This window comes from Fonsecaea nubica (assembly GCF_001646965.1).
Source record: "Fonsecaea nubica strain CBS 269.64 chromosome Unknown Scaff124, whole genome shotgun sequence".
Classification (NCBI taxonomy): Eukaryota; Fungi; Ascomycota; class Eurotiomycetes; order Chaetothyriales; family Herpotrichiellaceae; genus Fonsecaea; species Fonsecaea nubica.
In genome coordinates, this window is record NW_019173797.1 from 46,888 (window position 1) to 61,031 (window position 14,144).

At 53.4% G+C, this 14,144-nt stretch overlaps 6 protein-coding genes across 6 annotated transcripts; 1 reads left to right on the plus strand and 5 right to left on the minus strand.

Moving 5' to 3' along the window:
• Window positions 1-386: 386 nt before the first annotated feature.
• Window positions 387-1,431, minus strand: AYO20_10868 (hypothetical protein; the record flags this gene model as incomplete). The annotated part of the gene is made up of 2 exons (XM_022649124.1): window positions 387-921; window positions 1,028-1,431. 2 exons carry the CDS (start codon window positions 1,429-1,431, stop codon window positions 387-389), a joined length of 939 nt encoding a protein of 312 aa, XP_022494907.1.
• Window positions 1,432-2,980: 1,549 nt separating this feature from the next.
• On the minus strand, window positions 2,981-4,003 carry AYO20_10869 (hypothetical protein; the record flags this gene model as incomplete). The annotated part of the gene is made up of 5 exons (XM_022649125.1): window positions 2,981-3,045; window positions 3,118-3,285; window positions 3,340-3,452; window positions 3,518-3,684; window positions 3,743-4,003. The coding sequence occupies 5 exons, from the start codon at window positions 4,001-4,003 to the stop codon at window positions 2,981-2,983; spliced, it is 774 nt and encodes a 257-aa protein (XP_022494908.1).
• A 498-nt stretch (window positions 4,004-4,501) lies between these two features.
• On the plus strand, window positions 4,502-5,774 carry AYO20_10870 (hypothetical protein; the record flags this gene model as incomplete). Its single annotated transcript, XM_022649126.1, has 4 exons — window positions 4,502-4,583; window positions 4,668-5,203; window positions 5,384-5,480; window positions 5,611-5,774. 4 exons carry the CDS (start codon window positions 4,502-4,504, stop codon window positions 5,772-5,774), a joined length of 879 nt encoding a protein of 292 aa, XP_022494909.1.
• Window positions 5,775-6,780: 1,006 nt separating this feature from the next.
• On the minus strand, window positions 6,781-9,345 carry AYO20_10871 (hypothetical protein; the record flags this gene model as incomplete). Its single annotated transcript, XM_022649127.1, has 12 exons — window positions 6,781-6,940; window positions 7,062-7,126; window positions 7,220-7,260; window positions 7,354-7,467; window positions 7,591-7,730; window positions 7,867-8,009; window positions 8,180-8,231; window positions 8,298-8,726; window positions 8,818-9,008; window positions 9,065-9,126; window positions 9,187-9,214; window positions 9,280-9,345. 12 exons carry the CDS (start codon window positions 9,343-9,345, stop codon window positions 6,781-6,783), a joined length of 1,491 nt encoding a protein of 496 aa, XP_022494910.1.
• A 964-nt stretch (window positions 9,346-10,309) lies between these two features.
• AYO20_10872 (hypothetical protein) lies at window positions 10,310-11,677 on the minus strand (the record flags this gene model as incomplete). Its single annotated transcript, XM_022649128.1, has 3 exons — window positions 10,310-10,878; window positions 10,944-11,106; window positions 11,186-11,677. The coding sequence occupies 3 exons, from the start codon at window positions 11,675-11,677 to the stop codon at window positions 10,310-10,312; spliced, it is 1,224 nt and encodes a 407-aa protein (XP_022494911.1).
• A 624-nt stretch (window positions 11,678-12,301) lies between these two features.
• AYO20_10873 (hypothetical protein) lies at window positions 12,302-13,795 on the minus strand (the record flags this gene model as incomplete). The annotated part of the gene is made up of 2 exons (XM_022649129.1): window positions 12,302-12,324; window positions 12,385-13,795. 2 exons carry the CDS (start codon window positions 13,793-13,795, stop codon window positions 12,302-12,304), a joined length of 1,434 nt encoding a protein of 477 aa, XP_022494912.1.
• Window positions 13,796-14,144: the final 349 nt, after the last annotated feature.

The following is a 14,144-nucleotide window of genomic DNA, read 5'->3' on the forward strand; positions in this document are numbered from 1 at the left end:
GATCAACCGCCGTCTACAGTAGACGTTCCTATTCGTGCTCGTACCCGTCCTGAAGATCAGGGGAATCGGCAGACAACGTGGAGAAGGCGTGGCATCGTGGGGGCAAGACAAGGAGAAAGCAAATCCAGAAAGCTCGGAACATTACTAGTGAGCCCGGACATGGGAACAAAATACCCGTAGGATCAGAACATTACTGGTGAATCTGGAAAGAAAAAAAAATGCGCATTCATCGTACACTTATGGCCGAACAAGGGAATTTTTTTGGCGCTTCTTCATCAGCCAGAGTATCGAGACCGTCTCTCTCTGGCCTCAAAACGACCCATCAAGGAAAATTCGGGGTATATATGTGTGAGTGTGTGAGTGTCTCTCTCTCTCTCTGTCACTCTCTAGGACCTCCTCCACCGAAGCCACCCGCTCAGGTCGACCAGCGGGAGAGTGATGGGGAACTCGACCGCGCTCAGCAGCAGCGCCAGCAGCAGGTACCAGCCGGCGATGCAGCTGACGCCCAAGCTCGCGCCGGCGATGTACAGGGTGGTGCCGGCGCCGGCGCCGCCGTCGGCGAGAAGCCAGAACGTCGTGGTCAACAGGGTGAAACCCCAGAAGAGGCCGGCGAAGATGACGACGAAGACCAGGTTCGTGCGCAGCGCGCAGACCAGGTAGATCAGGCACAGCACGGCCATGAAGATCATGAAGAAGCCGAACGAGGCGTTGAAGCCCTTGCTCGCCAGCCCCGCCGTGAGGTCCTCCGGGTCGGGCGAGTAGGCGCCAAAGGCGTTGAAGAAGGGCAGGAGGGTCGCGCCGTACGAGAACCAGAAGCCGCCGAACGAGGCGAAGACGACGAACGGGAACGTGTTGCCCGCGACCCATTCGAGGAAGCCGCCCAGAAGCATCAGCACGCCGCCGATGAAGAAGTAGGCTCCGCTGTATGGGAAATCTGTCAGACTCTTGTCCCCTTTGTCTTGTCTCGGGTTGGAGTACGAGAAGGGAGGTTGGGGGAAAGGGGAAAGGGGGAGTTATAGGGACTTACACTGACGCAGCTCCATTGCCACCTGCCCCTCGCCAGCCCATCAAGTCACAGCTCAGAGGGCTCAGACAGAGCAAAAACCCAACAATGGACAGAGGAGTCGGGTTGGCGAACGTCTGCTTCGCGCTTCTCCCGCCTGTCGCCGGGTCCTGGTTCTGGACCTGCAAGAACATCCGGTCAAACATGTCGGCGGGGATCGACACCATGGTCGCATCGTTGAACGACGGAGGAGGTGCCTGTTGTGGTGGCTGCGACGTCGGAGGGTGGATGTATTTGGTCTTCTCGTCCATGTAGAACGGCGCCTCGAAGGACTGCGAGTACGACAGTCCCGGTGGGGTGGGTGGCCGGTAGTAATTCGAGTGAGGTGCAGGCAGGGGGCCTTTGATCTCAAAGGGTGCAGATGCCATGTTTGTCAGGGTACAATAGAGGATGGATCAGGCTGAACTAGGCACACAGTTTTAAAGGCACTCGCAAATATATGGTGGTCTCAAGGATGGGCGATGCGACGAAGACTCTTCCCAACCACCGAGAGAAGAGTCGAGTCCTTTATATCCCGCATACTTTCGACCATGAAAGAAAGCGCCAGCCCATGCAAGGCCTGTCCAAAAAGTATGCAGCTGGGATACCATCAGCCGGCAGAGTCTGCAACATGTGGTGCTTCAGCCTCAGTGATCACCACTGTCCCAGGACCAGTAAATGGGCAGCAATGCCATGTTTGCAGGTGTTGGCAAAAAGTCTTTTATCCCTGCGTTGGTTTACAAGCCGCCCAAGGAGTGTTTGGGAGAAGGCTTGGAAGGTCTTGGGAGCGTATGCATGGGGTTACCGAAACCTTGATATTTGTGTGGTTCTGTGAGATATTTTGGGGGGTTGAAACGATTCCGAAAGCTGGGGGGGACCCAAGAGAGCGAGGAAAGGTGGAACATTCAGGGGGTCTCAGGAAAGGCTTGGCACTCAGGGGCCGGAGATTCCAGGCTTCCCATTGGCGCGGGTCCACAGCCTATCATAGCCCCATTATATGTGCCTTGTGCCTTGTGACTGCAAGGGAAAGGGGGAAAAGTCTACCAACTCGGACTCACAGATATCCGGTCCACATAAGCAAGGGATCTCAGCTGGGATAATGCTCTAGACAGCTGAAAGCTGCTCTTAAGACTCGTGGACAGACGAACCAACCCGGTGGTTCTGAGTCAATACCCCTCACTCACAACTCCATTGGTTCTGGAAGGAACTGCGGAAGGCTGTAAAACCCCTGACGATCAGAGCAAGTGCTCTGTGTTCATTCTTCCAGGAGCATCAGGTTCTTGGTGACGGACCAGCTGAGGATGCTGTGGCTTCTTTGCAAGACGTCCGAGCTTGATACAGCTATGCACACGAGCACACAAGTCCACGATGCCATGTCATGTCGAAAAGAATGTCGAGTCTGCAAATGCAGCTGCGGGCCGCGGCAGCGGGGCGGGAAGACAAGCTTTGACCCATATGGATAGCAAAAGGCCCACCAAGCGAAGTCCATGTCCTGTAGCATGCAGGGTTAGCAGAGGATTAAATACTCACCGAATGCCGGCAAGTGCTAATAGGTACGAAGAAGAGCGATCAAATTGTGCAGATCCTTCCTTGGTCAGCGGTGGCTCGGTGCTTCGACCTTTCACAGGTCGAGTCCTGGCGGATTCGAGATATTTTGTCACTTCGTCAGCTGATGCAAGTCGACGATCAACAAACCCATCAACGACCTCTGCATGTCATGTCAATGGCCTTTTCACCTGTTGTCACGAGAAATATGGTTCTTGGAAAAGGAAAGAAACTCGAGGTGTAACATGAAGTGGCAAGAGGAAGAGCATACAGAGCGAACACTCGCTCCTGAGACGGCAGGTTGTTAGGTCGATAGACCTGATACAGGCACCAACCATCACCATCGACTACAGTCTGCTCCTGCTGTGCACAAATTCCATCACGGAACTGGTCTTACTGTGACAGCCAGAAGTTGAACCACTCGACGATGGCCCTCAAACTCTCCTCCTTAGCATACCCTGTCGGTTGGCTAGTCAGTCACATCAAATTCTCAAGGTCCAATATCGCCGAGAATCAAATGGCCGACTTACGTTCATAGGGGTTGTCCAGGTTACAACGAAGCGCAAACCCATGTTCCACTCCAGACAAGAGCTGCAGATTGTACGGCTTCTTGTCCTCCTGGAGGATCTTGATGGCTTCGTTGCGCGCGTCGGTCCCAAAAGTGTGGTCTGTCTCGGCGCAAGACAGAAACAGAGGTTCTTGAGGGGGCTTATTAGTCGGGAGATCGCGACAACTGGCTCAAGTTCTCTTACTTTTCAACTGTCGGAAATGTGTCTCCTTCAAGAAGGCCGGATGGGCGAATGCGCCTGCGGTGCAAATGTCCCTGGCTAACTCGTTGCAGACATACGGGGCTCCAAAGCAGTATCTGGCACGCACGATGGTCAGGACCAGGACCAGGTCGAAGCTCACACCTATCAAAGCAAGACATACCCGACACATGCAAATTTGGTCGTTGGTGACCCAAACTGGGCTTTGACAGCCTCGACCCAACCCGGGGTCACTTCATTTGCGAATACGGTGTACTTCTGCTTCCACGCCTCAAAATCAAATCCCGGAGCAGGGTCATCGCGGCCCTTGCGATGTTTCCACACCGGGTCCTGCGCACTCTGGTCAGCCATCGCGGTCGCCGTTCCATGAGATCAAGGGTCAACCGACTCCTTTGAAATAATCCAGCCCGAAACACGTGTAGCCAGCATCGGCAAAGGCGTCCATGACTAGAAACCCGTTGTTGAAGAAGCCCCACACATCAGGGAAGTAAAGCACGATGTTGCCGTTATTCTTGCCCTGAGGAGTCGAGATGTACGTCTCGACGCCACCGACTGTCTCAATGCGGCCTCTGGGTTCCCCCTCGTGGAGCGAGCCCTTCAAGCAGCACTCGCCTGACGGCTTTGCGAGAAAGCCTTGTTTGTCCGCCATGAGCACTGTAAGTCTTGAGTCCAAGATCTGCTGGCTTGCTGTCTGGGATGGTACTGTCTCGAGCGATATCTCTTCACCTTGAGAATATTGTCTCTTGATCTTATGTGATGGCGCGATCACGCAATTCTTCCGAGGCCTCTTTCCAGCGTCGGATGTCCACCTCAGATTCTTCTCCAACTGTGCATTCTTCTCCAAGACGGCCAACGAGCCGGCGATCCAATCACAGGCACAACAACGGCATCAAAAGTACCTCCTACAAGCATGTTGCAAGTGGTGCCCCCGCAAGCGGGCATCGGCCGCAGTCAATTGTGAGGCTTGAGGGCCACATATAACACCCATTCAAGTGCTCAGAAGGGCATCGGAAGCTTTACAAGCGACGGTAAGACCTGAGCAGGTAGAGAGAAGGGCATAACGGCTTTGGCGTGCGAGTATTAACTCAAACTCACTGAATATTAGTTGTACCATCGATCTGTGCCGGGTAACTGACCAGGAGAGATAATGGCTTCCAACATACCCCACCAGCCCTTCCGCTTCGACGGCGAGGTCGCTATTGTCTCTGGCGCAGGCTCCCGTATGGCTGGTAAGCCACTTGACCAACCCATGTCTCCCCTTCATCACCATTACTACCACCAACAGACTCCTCCTAAACTGAAGATCTATATAGGCGAAATCGGCAATGGACGCGCGACGGCCATTCTTCTCGCGCGGCAAGGCGCCAAAGTCGCCCTCCTGGACATCAACGTCTCGTGGGCCGAGGAGACCAAACGCATGATTGACGCCGAGGGCGGCATCTCCACAGTGATCCGCGCCGACGTCACAGACGAGTCGTCGTGCAAGGACGCCGTGGCCAAGACGGTCGAGCTCTTCGGCACGGTGACCATCCTGGTCAACGTCGTGGGCGTGGGCGGCGCCATGGGGGACGCTACCGCACTAGATCTCGCGGCCTGGGACCGCGACATGCGCATCAACGTCACGAGCATGGTCCTGATGGCGCGGCACGTGGTCCCTGAGATGCGCAAGGTCGGCCGTGGCGCCATCGTCAACGTGTCTTCGGTGTCGGGCCTCCTCGGCGGCAATCCCAGCCTGTTGTACCCTACGAGCAAGGGCGCGACTATTCAGATGACACGGGCCATGGCCGCGCAGCATGGCACCGAGAATATCAGGGTCAATTGCGTGTGTCCCGGCATGGTGTTCACTCCGGTACGTCCCTTTTCGGCCTTGTGCAGTCTTTGCGTTGTATCTTGTGCAATCACACCTCCAGTTTTTGTTACCAGAATGATTTTTTGATATGAACCGCATTTTCCAGATTTCTTTTTTTTTTTTTTTTACTTTCAGCCACAATTACTGACACTTCATTCCCGCTCTCCCCGATGAAAACAGATGGTAAGAAGCCGCGGCATCTCCGACGACATGAGACAAGCACGGATCAACCAGAACATGTTGAAGCAAGAAGGCACGGGCTGGGACGTGGGATACGGTACATTTCCTCTCTTCTCCCTCCTTGTTCCCTCCTTCTCTTCTCCTCTATTAGAGGGGCGTCTGAGCCTGCCTGACATCTATACCAATGCTAACGGCGCTGACCGTCGTCACTCGCTCTCACTCTCCAGCAATCCTCTTCCTCTGCAGCAAGGAAGCCAGATGGATCACCGGCCTGATCATGCCTGTCGACGCGGGCACCACGGCGGGGAAATCGGTCGCGGACAGGCCTGCGTTGCCGGCGGACGTGTTGGCCGAGCAGATGACGGGGATACCGAACAGGGTGGGGCAGTAGATCGTGGGTCTCGATGAAAGGGAAAGCCGGGAGGAGGAGGTGTTGTGGCCTGTGGAAAGTGACAGATCGCCCCAATTCAAGCGAAAGGACCCTTGGATCGCTCGTAAGTAGTATTTCTATCGGGTGTTGTGCGAGGAATGAATGCTCCGCCCGCATGATAATGAGATCCTCTCCCACGCTGCTGAATCAGATGTTCCGTTCAAAACAAAAGACGAACAACACCCAACGGTTCAACTGTTTTGTAGCCTATCCCGATACCTTTTACGCCATGCCATGCACGTCGTGCCTGCAAAAGGCTAGAGCCATACCTCGTACATGCAACACGTAGACTGGACTGGCCGAGGTTTTCTCATTGACTCCATCATATCTGCTCTAGTTGCGCATTCACTACTCACTACACTACACCACTCACTGATTGATCGGGTCGAAGAGACGCTGGTATCGGAGCCACAAGTAATGTAACGTAACGTAATGAAATGGAATGAGAGGTGGGGAGTACATGTTATATCGGGGATGTGGAATAGTATTGAGGAGAGACAGTACCTACCTAGGCACTATACAAGGAGGAGTGTGTACAACATGAAGAAGGGAGGGGGGGGGGGGGGGGGGGGGGTGTTGTGGTAGTACTAGGGCACTAGACTTGAAGTGGGCGTCAGCGGCTTCAGAGTGTGGGGCGACAGCTGGTAAGAAAATTCACTAGCCACATCTGGACATTCATCACCCATCACTCCCTGTGAGAGCCACGAGTGTTGACTCCATCGTTTACGGTGGACGAGATTGATACATGAAGAACAAGTGCAATCTCGACAGTACCATAGCATACACTCTTGAGTGTAGGAGTGTAGTTGTGCCCCTCCACTCCAGCCCTGGCACAACTGGCAGTGACCCCACGACAGACAGATACATCGTACGTGACTAACCAGACTCCCGGTGGACGACCACCAACGCTCTCTTCCGTCGCAGGAACCAACAACTATATCTTTGCCCCAGCGAGTCAAAGATGTTCCTAGACCTTGGCCGTCGCCGTGGAGGCGCTCTCCACTTGGACAGCACCGCCCTTGTCCTCCATAACCGCAGTCTCGACCGCGAGATCGTTCTCGGTGAGCAGCACGACCTTGTCCCCAAAGGCGGCGGCGATCTCTTCGAGTGTCTTCTTCTTTGTTTCTCTGGTGGGGGCAGAAGTTCGAATCAGCGACAATCCTAGCAGATGGAGATGAGAGCCCGGAAGAGAGGGTCCTCAGGCTCTATCCTCTAAAGAGCCCCGAGCGGGAGGGGGGTTGAACTTACGGGAAGTAGAAATATGCCACGATGAGGAAGAAAAAGGAACAGCCGACAAAGACGTAGTAGTAGTTCTAACCCCACAGACGAAATCATTGGTTTTGTGTCCAAAAGAGGGAGCCTATGGGGAGGGGACACCGCCCTCAGAGAACGAGTGGGCAACTCACCTCTTTGATATTGGCAAAGGCAGAAGGTCCAGCCTCAGTTACTGCAGAGATTTGAATAAAGCGTGGTTAGCTCGTGGCGCAAGGAGAGTGACAAGAAACATATATGCTGAAAAAGGGCTGCAGGGGGTACTCACTCCCGACATTGACGATAAAATGGGACGCCGCCGCCAGACCCATGACTTTCGACCGCAGGTTGACAGGAAGCACCTCGGCGCCGTACAGCCACGTCACAGAATTGATGAAGCCATCTGCACGTGTCAATGATGTGAGAAAGAGGTAAGGGAATTTGATGAAGAGTGTTGGAGGAAGATGGTGCCAACAAAGGCAGCTTAGGGGAACGTCTGTAGGTGGATGGTGCAGAAGCAACTCACAGTAAGACACCACGAACAAGTAGATCCCCAGAACGGCGAATCCCTTGCCGACCTTGTTGTCTGTGTTTTGAAACTCACGCTGCATGACGGCGGCGTATATCTCGATCACTACTATGCTGGACAGTCCGGCGAGGATCATCCTTTGCGAGGAGAATAGATTAGACCATCAGGTGACGATGAATGGATAGACAAGATAATATGGCATTCCTCTGCGCTTTGGAAGCAAGCAGTAGATAGGAAATGGAACAATGGACCAAGTACGGTTGAGAGACTCACTTTCGGCGACCCCATTGATCATTCATAAAAACCGTGGTGAGGACATTCGAGGTGAAGGCGAGCGAGCCGTAGATGGAGGCCAGTGCCAGAATCATATGGCTGTTGATCCCGAGCGATTTGAACAGGATTGCTAGTGAGAGGGACTGTAAGCTAAATGCAGTTGTATGGCCCTCTATCTCTTGTAGGTGTCCAACAGAGGGAACCGGGGTTAAGAAGCAGATATGCCTTACTTTGGTAGTACTGTCCACAGGCAAGGGTTAGCTTAGCGATACCTTCGGGTGCTGGGTGTGCGACTGTGACAGGGGAAGCATACCTGAATGACATTGACACCGGTCAGACTTGTCATGGTCTGTACCGCAATTGATCTTTATGCATCGGTCAGCCTCATTCTCAATACGTCGGCACCACAGGACGAGAAGAACCACACATACGTGAGTGCTCTGTGCCTGAAGAGCTTAAACACCTCGCGCAAACTCTTGACCTCTCTCTGCTGTTCAAACTCAATCTGGCGCCTCATGAGCACAAACTCCTCGTGCACCTCGTGGTTGGTGAGATCTTTCCTGATCCTCATGAACTCGCGACGTGCCTCGTCGATTTTGCCGTTCCGGATCAATTGGCGAGGAGAGTTGGGCATGAAGGTCGCTAGACCTGCGAACAACAAAATACCAAAAGGGATCTGGATACCCAGCGGGAGGCGCCATTGCACGGGGCCGTACGGAGCATAGCTGCATGCGAATCCGACCCAGTTGGAGGCCATCGTACCAAGGGATATCCCACACCCGGAGATGCCTCCAATGAGACCGCGGACGTTGGGGGCGGCAATTTCAGAGAGATAGATGGGGACCGTGGCGACCATACCTCTTTGCGATGAGATGATCAGCTGTCGTCCTGAACAACCAGTGATAGGACGAGAATACAGGTCAAGGATAGGTCTTGACTACTGACACTCACCCGACAGCATATCCTGCTAGGACGCGACCAGCTAGGAACATTCCAATGTTGACAGAAGCAGTCTGGATCACAGTGCCGATGGTGACAATCACCGACATCAACTGCAAAAAGCGGATGCGACCGAGTGCATCGCCAATAAAGGTTTGTGTCAAGGCTCCGCCCGCCTCGCCAGCGATATAGACAGAAACAACCTGTCGGGTTTTAGAAGCTCAGTCGGAAGAGAGTGGCCTCGCGGGTGGTAACATACAGCACCAGTTAGCCCCTTGGACGGATGGTCCATATAGTCAATCCAACTTTGGTGTGCGATTGCTAAAGACTCCATCTCAGTACCTTTGCACGTATTCGATCTTACGCAGCATATCCACTCACTCGTTGTAGCAATGCCAGTATCAAAACCCTATCCATACGCCCAACAGTCAGCCTTCGTCAATCAATCCCACTCCGCGCACGCAGGTGACATACAAACACAAACGTGCCGATGGCCACAAAGGCCGAAATCCCCAGAGTATACCACAGTGTTCCCGTCATGCTGGGCGACGCTCAAAGAACTCGGTCACTCAAACGGTGATAATATGGAAGGACAGAATGAACCCAGAGTCGAGGATCAGCAAAGTGATGGTGAGCGAATGTCAAGAGGGAAGACACACGACATGCAGGAAGTAATCAGCATTCTCGTGGCCCTGCATGGATTCATTTGCCGTCGGTGTGGGAGCCGACGGAATCTGTTCATCATTTGTCCCCCATTTGCCGACGGTGTGGAGGAAACAGGAGCGGTGCATCATTCTCGGACGAGCACAAAGCGAGGTCTGAAGGTGGTTGGCACGCTCCGAGAGCTAACAATATGTGTCTTGTCCACCGGATTTCGAAGCGGAGTGGAAGAGAGTCAGTGAGGTGTGCCACATCAGATCAGATGTCACTAATGTTGTCAGAATCTAGGACACGGCGTCTTGACCGACCTCCCCGCCGTGCCTGGCAGATTACCCCGACACGACTTACCATTCGCCCCCATTAAACTGGGGGAGCTCTGGAGTTTGTGGGGGTCGGTGGGAACATACTCGGTACGTGAGGCAGAATGGGGGTTTGTAAAAGACTAAAAGACCGTTGGAAGCCCGATCAGGCGGAACGGGGCCGCTTTCTCGGTGCAATGACGGAGCGACATGGATTGAGGTGGACAATTGGCAAGGCACAGACTTCTTCCGTTGGTGTCTTGGTATAGTATAGAGAGTTGAGACTATAGAGACCGTTCCATGAGATCAGTCAGCCTCGTTATCGGACTGCTCTTAGACCAGATACAGCCCCGTGCTTTTCACTCAGACATGCTCTCCCCTTCTTTTTATCATCCGTGTTGAACCTACTGGACCTTTTTGTCTAACCAGAATGTTGAAGTGCTCTGGTGACATATATGCTCTTTCAGACCGTCCACGTATGTATGTATATCAACCGTACGTCAAGGAAAAGCACACCGTCACGACCACTTACTATCAAACCCATCTCAGGGCTCGCCCCAGATCTCGTCCGCAATCTGCCTGATCAGCTTCAACTTCTTCTCTTGGTCCTCATCACTCAGAGGATATCCACTCTCGTGAGTACTGAACCCGCACTGGGGAGAGATGCCGATTCTCTTGAGGGCCTCTTCCCTCGATTGGTTCGATCCCTCGGCGACAAAATCCGCCGCTTTATAGATCCGCTGCTTCATCTCTTCCTTGTCTTCCAGTTGCCTCAACTTGGTACTGATACACCCGATAATCACGTTCTTGTTCTGCGGCAAGTGTCTCAGTGGTTCGAATCCACCCGCACGTTCAGTGTCGTATTCCAGGTAGAAGGTGTTGACATTGAGGTTCTGGAACAGTTTGCTAGCAATAATGTCGTACGCACCCTCGGCGAAATGTCGACCACCGATGAAATTTCCACGGCACAAATGGACACCCGTGTGCATGTCAGACGGACATTTGGCTATCGAGTCATTGTAGAGCTTAATGTAGGCGTCGAGAAGGTCGTCCACAGAGCCGATGTTGTCCGGATCCTGGGCCCACCCGTCTCGGAATTGCTTGGAGCAAAAGTCTTTGTTGGCGCACGATGATCAGTATCTTATGTCAGATAGACGGGCACAGGCAACAGATTCTTACATGCCAGGTTCGGGTCATCGAACTGGACGTTCCTCAGACCGGCCTCATACAGAACCTCGAGTTCTCTTGAATATGCCTTGGCAACGTCGCTAAAGTACTCGGCATCGTTCTTATATGCCTCAGGCGTGTATGCCCGTCCTTGTTTGTACCTCATATGGAACCACTTCGAGGGCACGACAATCAGTTACGATGATTCCAGCGGAGGCTGTGACGCCACATGCGTGATAAGAGGAAAAACATACCGACGGTGTAATCATGGTGAGCTTGATATTGCCCCAGTCCTCCTTTGGAACGAAAGCCTGGACCAGGCGAAGCTCATGGAGATTGGACTGTGTGCCGGCATGTCTGATCTTGGTTCCGGCAATTACACTATCCCCAGGCATGACCTTCCGATCCTTCTCGATCAAAGATACCACATCGGGATGGTACAGGCGGAACATGCTCGCTTCGGCATCCTGTAAGCGTATTGTGCCTTCGAGTTCATCCCAGAACAACCCCCAAAAGCGGGTGCGGTTATACTCGCCCGAATTGACGGCTTTGAAGCCCAACGAGAGCTGAGCCTTGACTATTTGGCTAATCGACTCCTTCTCAACAGCAGGGAGGCCAGCTTCTTCTGGTGACAGGTTCTTGTCCCGAATCGCTGCCCGGACATCGAGGAGCTTTTGAGGGCGGAGGAGCGAACCCATGTGCTCTGCACGGAAAGGGGGAGCTCGGTGCAAGGTTGAGTTAGCCATGTTTTCACAGAGGTAGGGACTGTCTAATCGTCAATGAGAAGAAAGCCAATGGTATAGGAATGGGAAATGTCAGAGCAGAAAGCAGAATCCTCCATGACAAGTCCTGCAAGCCAAGGCCTCCCCACCGTTGCACAGAATTTCCCCCGCAATTTTGAAGCCACATACTAACCGTCTTTGGAAAGAGAACATTGCCGCTTTGTGCAATGGGCACGGACCGAGAGCTTCCAGTGCTTATTTGTCTGCCAAAAACACTCAGAAACGAACTTTTGCATTCTATTGATGGTACATCATCAAGAAGCTGCGAACAAGGCAGACAACTGGTCCATCTGCTGGCAGCCCCTTCGAATGGCTCCCCGTCTTCGACGGCGCGGAGACGTGCTCTCGACTCGGGAAAATTAATCGCGTCTTACAAAGCGTCCTACTCCCCAGCCTCCATCTCGTCCTCGCAATGCCATCCATAGGGCGACTTCCGCTCCGCGTCCCCCAGGCGAGAACCACACAACGATATCGGTTGGAATTCCTATTAGTAACCACTGCCAGAGCTCGCAGAGAATGCCTTTGACACAAAATAGAAAGATTCGAGTGGTGACCGTGCCACATGGACAATGACTTCTCCACTCACTTCTATATCCGATGTTTCTCGCTTTCTGTTCATGTGGTCAGTTCGCGTACGCAAATAGGTCAAGATGTCTCAGCCATAAACTTACCCAGCCTGGAATAAAGCATGTACAGCGCCATCTGATTGCATTCTGGAGTCCCGGTAATGGTGACCAATCTTTCATTGCTGTTGTCCTGCGGTTCGTTGATCTTGATCACACTTCCGCTGAGATGCCGGATTTCATTGATTTTGGCGCCGCCTTTGCCGATGATTGCACCGACCATGTCGTTAGGGATGAAGATCTGCTGCGTGATTGGCTGTCCCGGCATCGCATGGGCTGGCTGAGCAGGTTGTCCATGAGCAGCAGGCTGAGGCGGTATTTGACCATACGCTGCGGGTTGCTGTGGACCAACCCCATAGCTCGGAGTTCGTGGTGTCGCTGCTGCGTACGGTTGAGCAAACTGAGGATATGGCTGCTGCGGAGTACCATGCATCTGCGGGGCGCCATAGGGTTGAGGGGGCAATCGTTGTGGTGGATGTGTATTGTGCCTCTTGTACATGTCTGGATGGCCATATTGACCCCCGGCTGGTTGTGGAACATATGGCACAACCTGCATACCTCCAGGGACAACTCCTGCTGGACCACCACTTCTTGTGGCATAAGCGGACGCAGCAGGGCCGCCGAAACGTTCCGTCAATTGCTCAACCAATGTAACAGCAATGTAGTACGTGGCAATGTGAACTGCATCCGCAACGCCCAGTACAACTAGAGAGCGCTCAGTAGAAAGAGGCAGGCATGAGTCCGAGGCATTGAGGCGAGCACCCGAGGCTTCCTGGATTTCTCTGATGCGCACACCAGACTTTCCGATGATGGAGCCGATGAGGATGTGAGGAATTAGGAGTCGCAGTGGGTAGGTCTTGGATTGCGCAGTTGATGGAGCTTCGAGGGGTTCGTTGTTCAAGGTGCGAATGATCAGGCCGAAAGCCTTTGCGACGGCGTCTTGAGCACCACTAACAGTCAAGATACGCTCAACTGCCCCCCTTGAATAATCACTCACGGTGCACTTGGCACCAGAGAGTCTTCGGATCTGGGTGACGTTCTCGCCCCCTTTGCCGATACAGGTTGCAGCTTCAGCACTTGAAATGACGGCACGGATATGGATCCAGTTCGTCTCGTCTTGCGGCGGCATAGACGGTGTCTGAGACGTGGCTCGGTCGGTCTGGGAAACAGCACTTTGCGACTGCGTCTCCGGCGACGCAGCGGCTGGTGCTCCCTTGGTGCCTGCTGCTGCAGCGCCTTCAACATGTGCTTCGGATGACCCATTTGTGACAGGCGCTGGCAATGGGTGCTTTTCGTTGGGCTTTGGGCCTTCAGCTGGTCCGCTGTTGAGGGTAGCAGAGCCCTCGGCCGCTGCATCTTCTCTGACCACCTTGTCTAACGCTGGGCGTTTGGCGTCTGGTAAGTCAGTGGGGGCAGAAGGTGAAGAAGGATCTTCCAAGGGCCGTTTTGCTGAAGACATGGCGTGGGAGGTGGGTGAGGCAGACATATCGCGTGTTTCGAGGCGGCTGCCCAAGAAGATAGTGTGCAAAGTAAATTTCTTTCTATTATTGTTCTCGGGGAGATATTTCTTTTTATGTACACCAAGGGTGGTCGAAGGAAAACTTGCTGGCGTAGGGGAGAGGGTCGAATTGCGAATGCCAGTGCGGAACGCGCCAGGGATAAGATTGTGTATGTGAAAAGAGGATGATTTCAGATTCGTGCTGGGGTTGTCTGTGAACTGAAGAGATATGCTGTGCTCTGCAATGGCTCGATGACGTGCAAGAAAGGACGTGTGGAGGTGAAACTGAGGGCGAAAATACGAGAGGTTC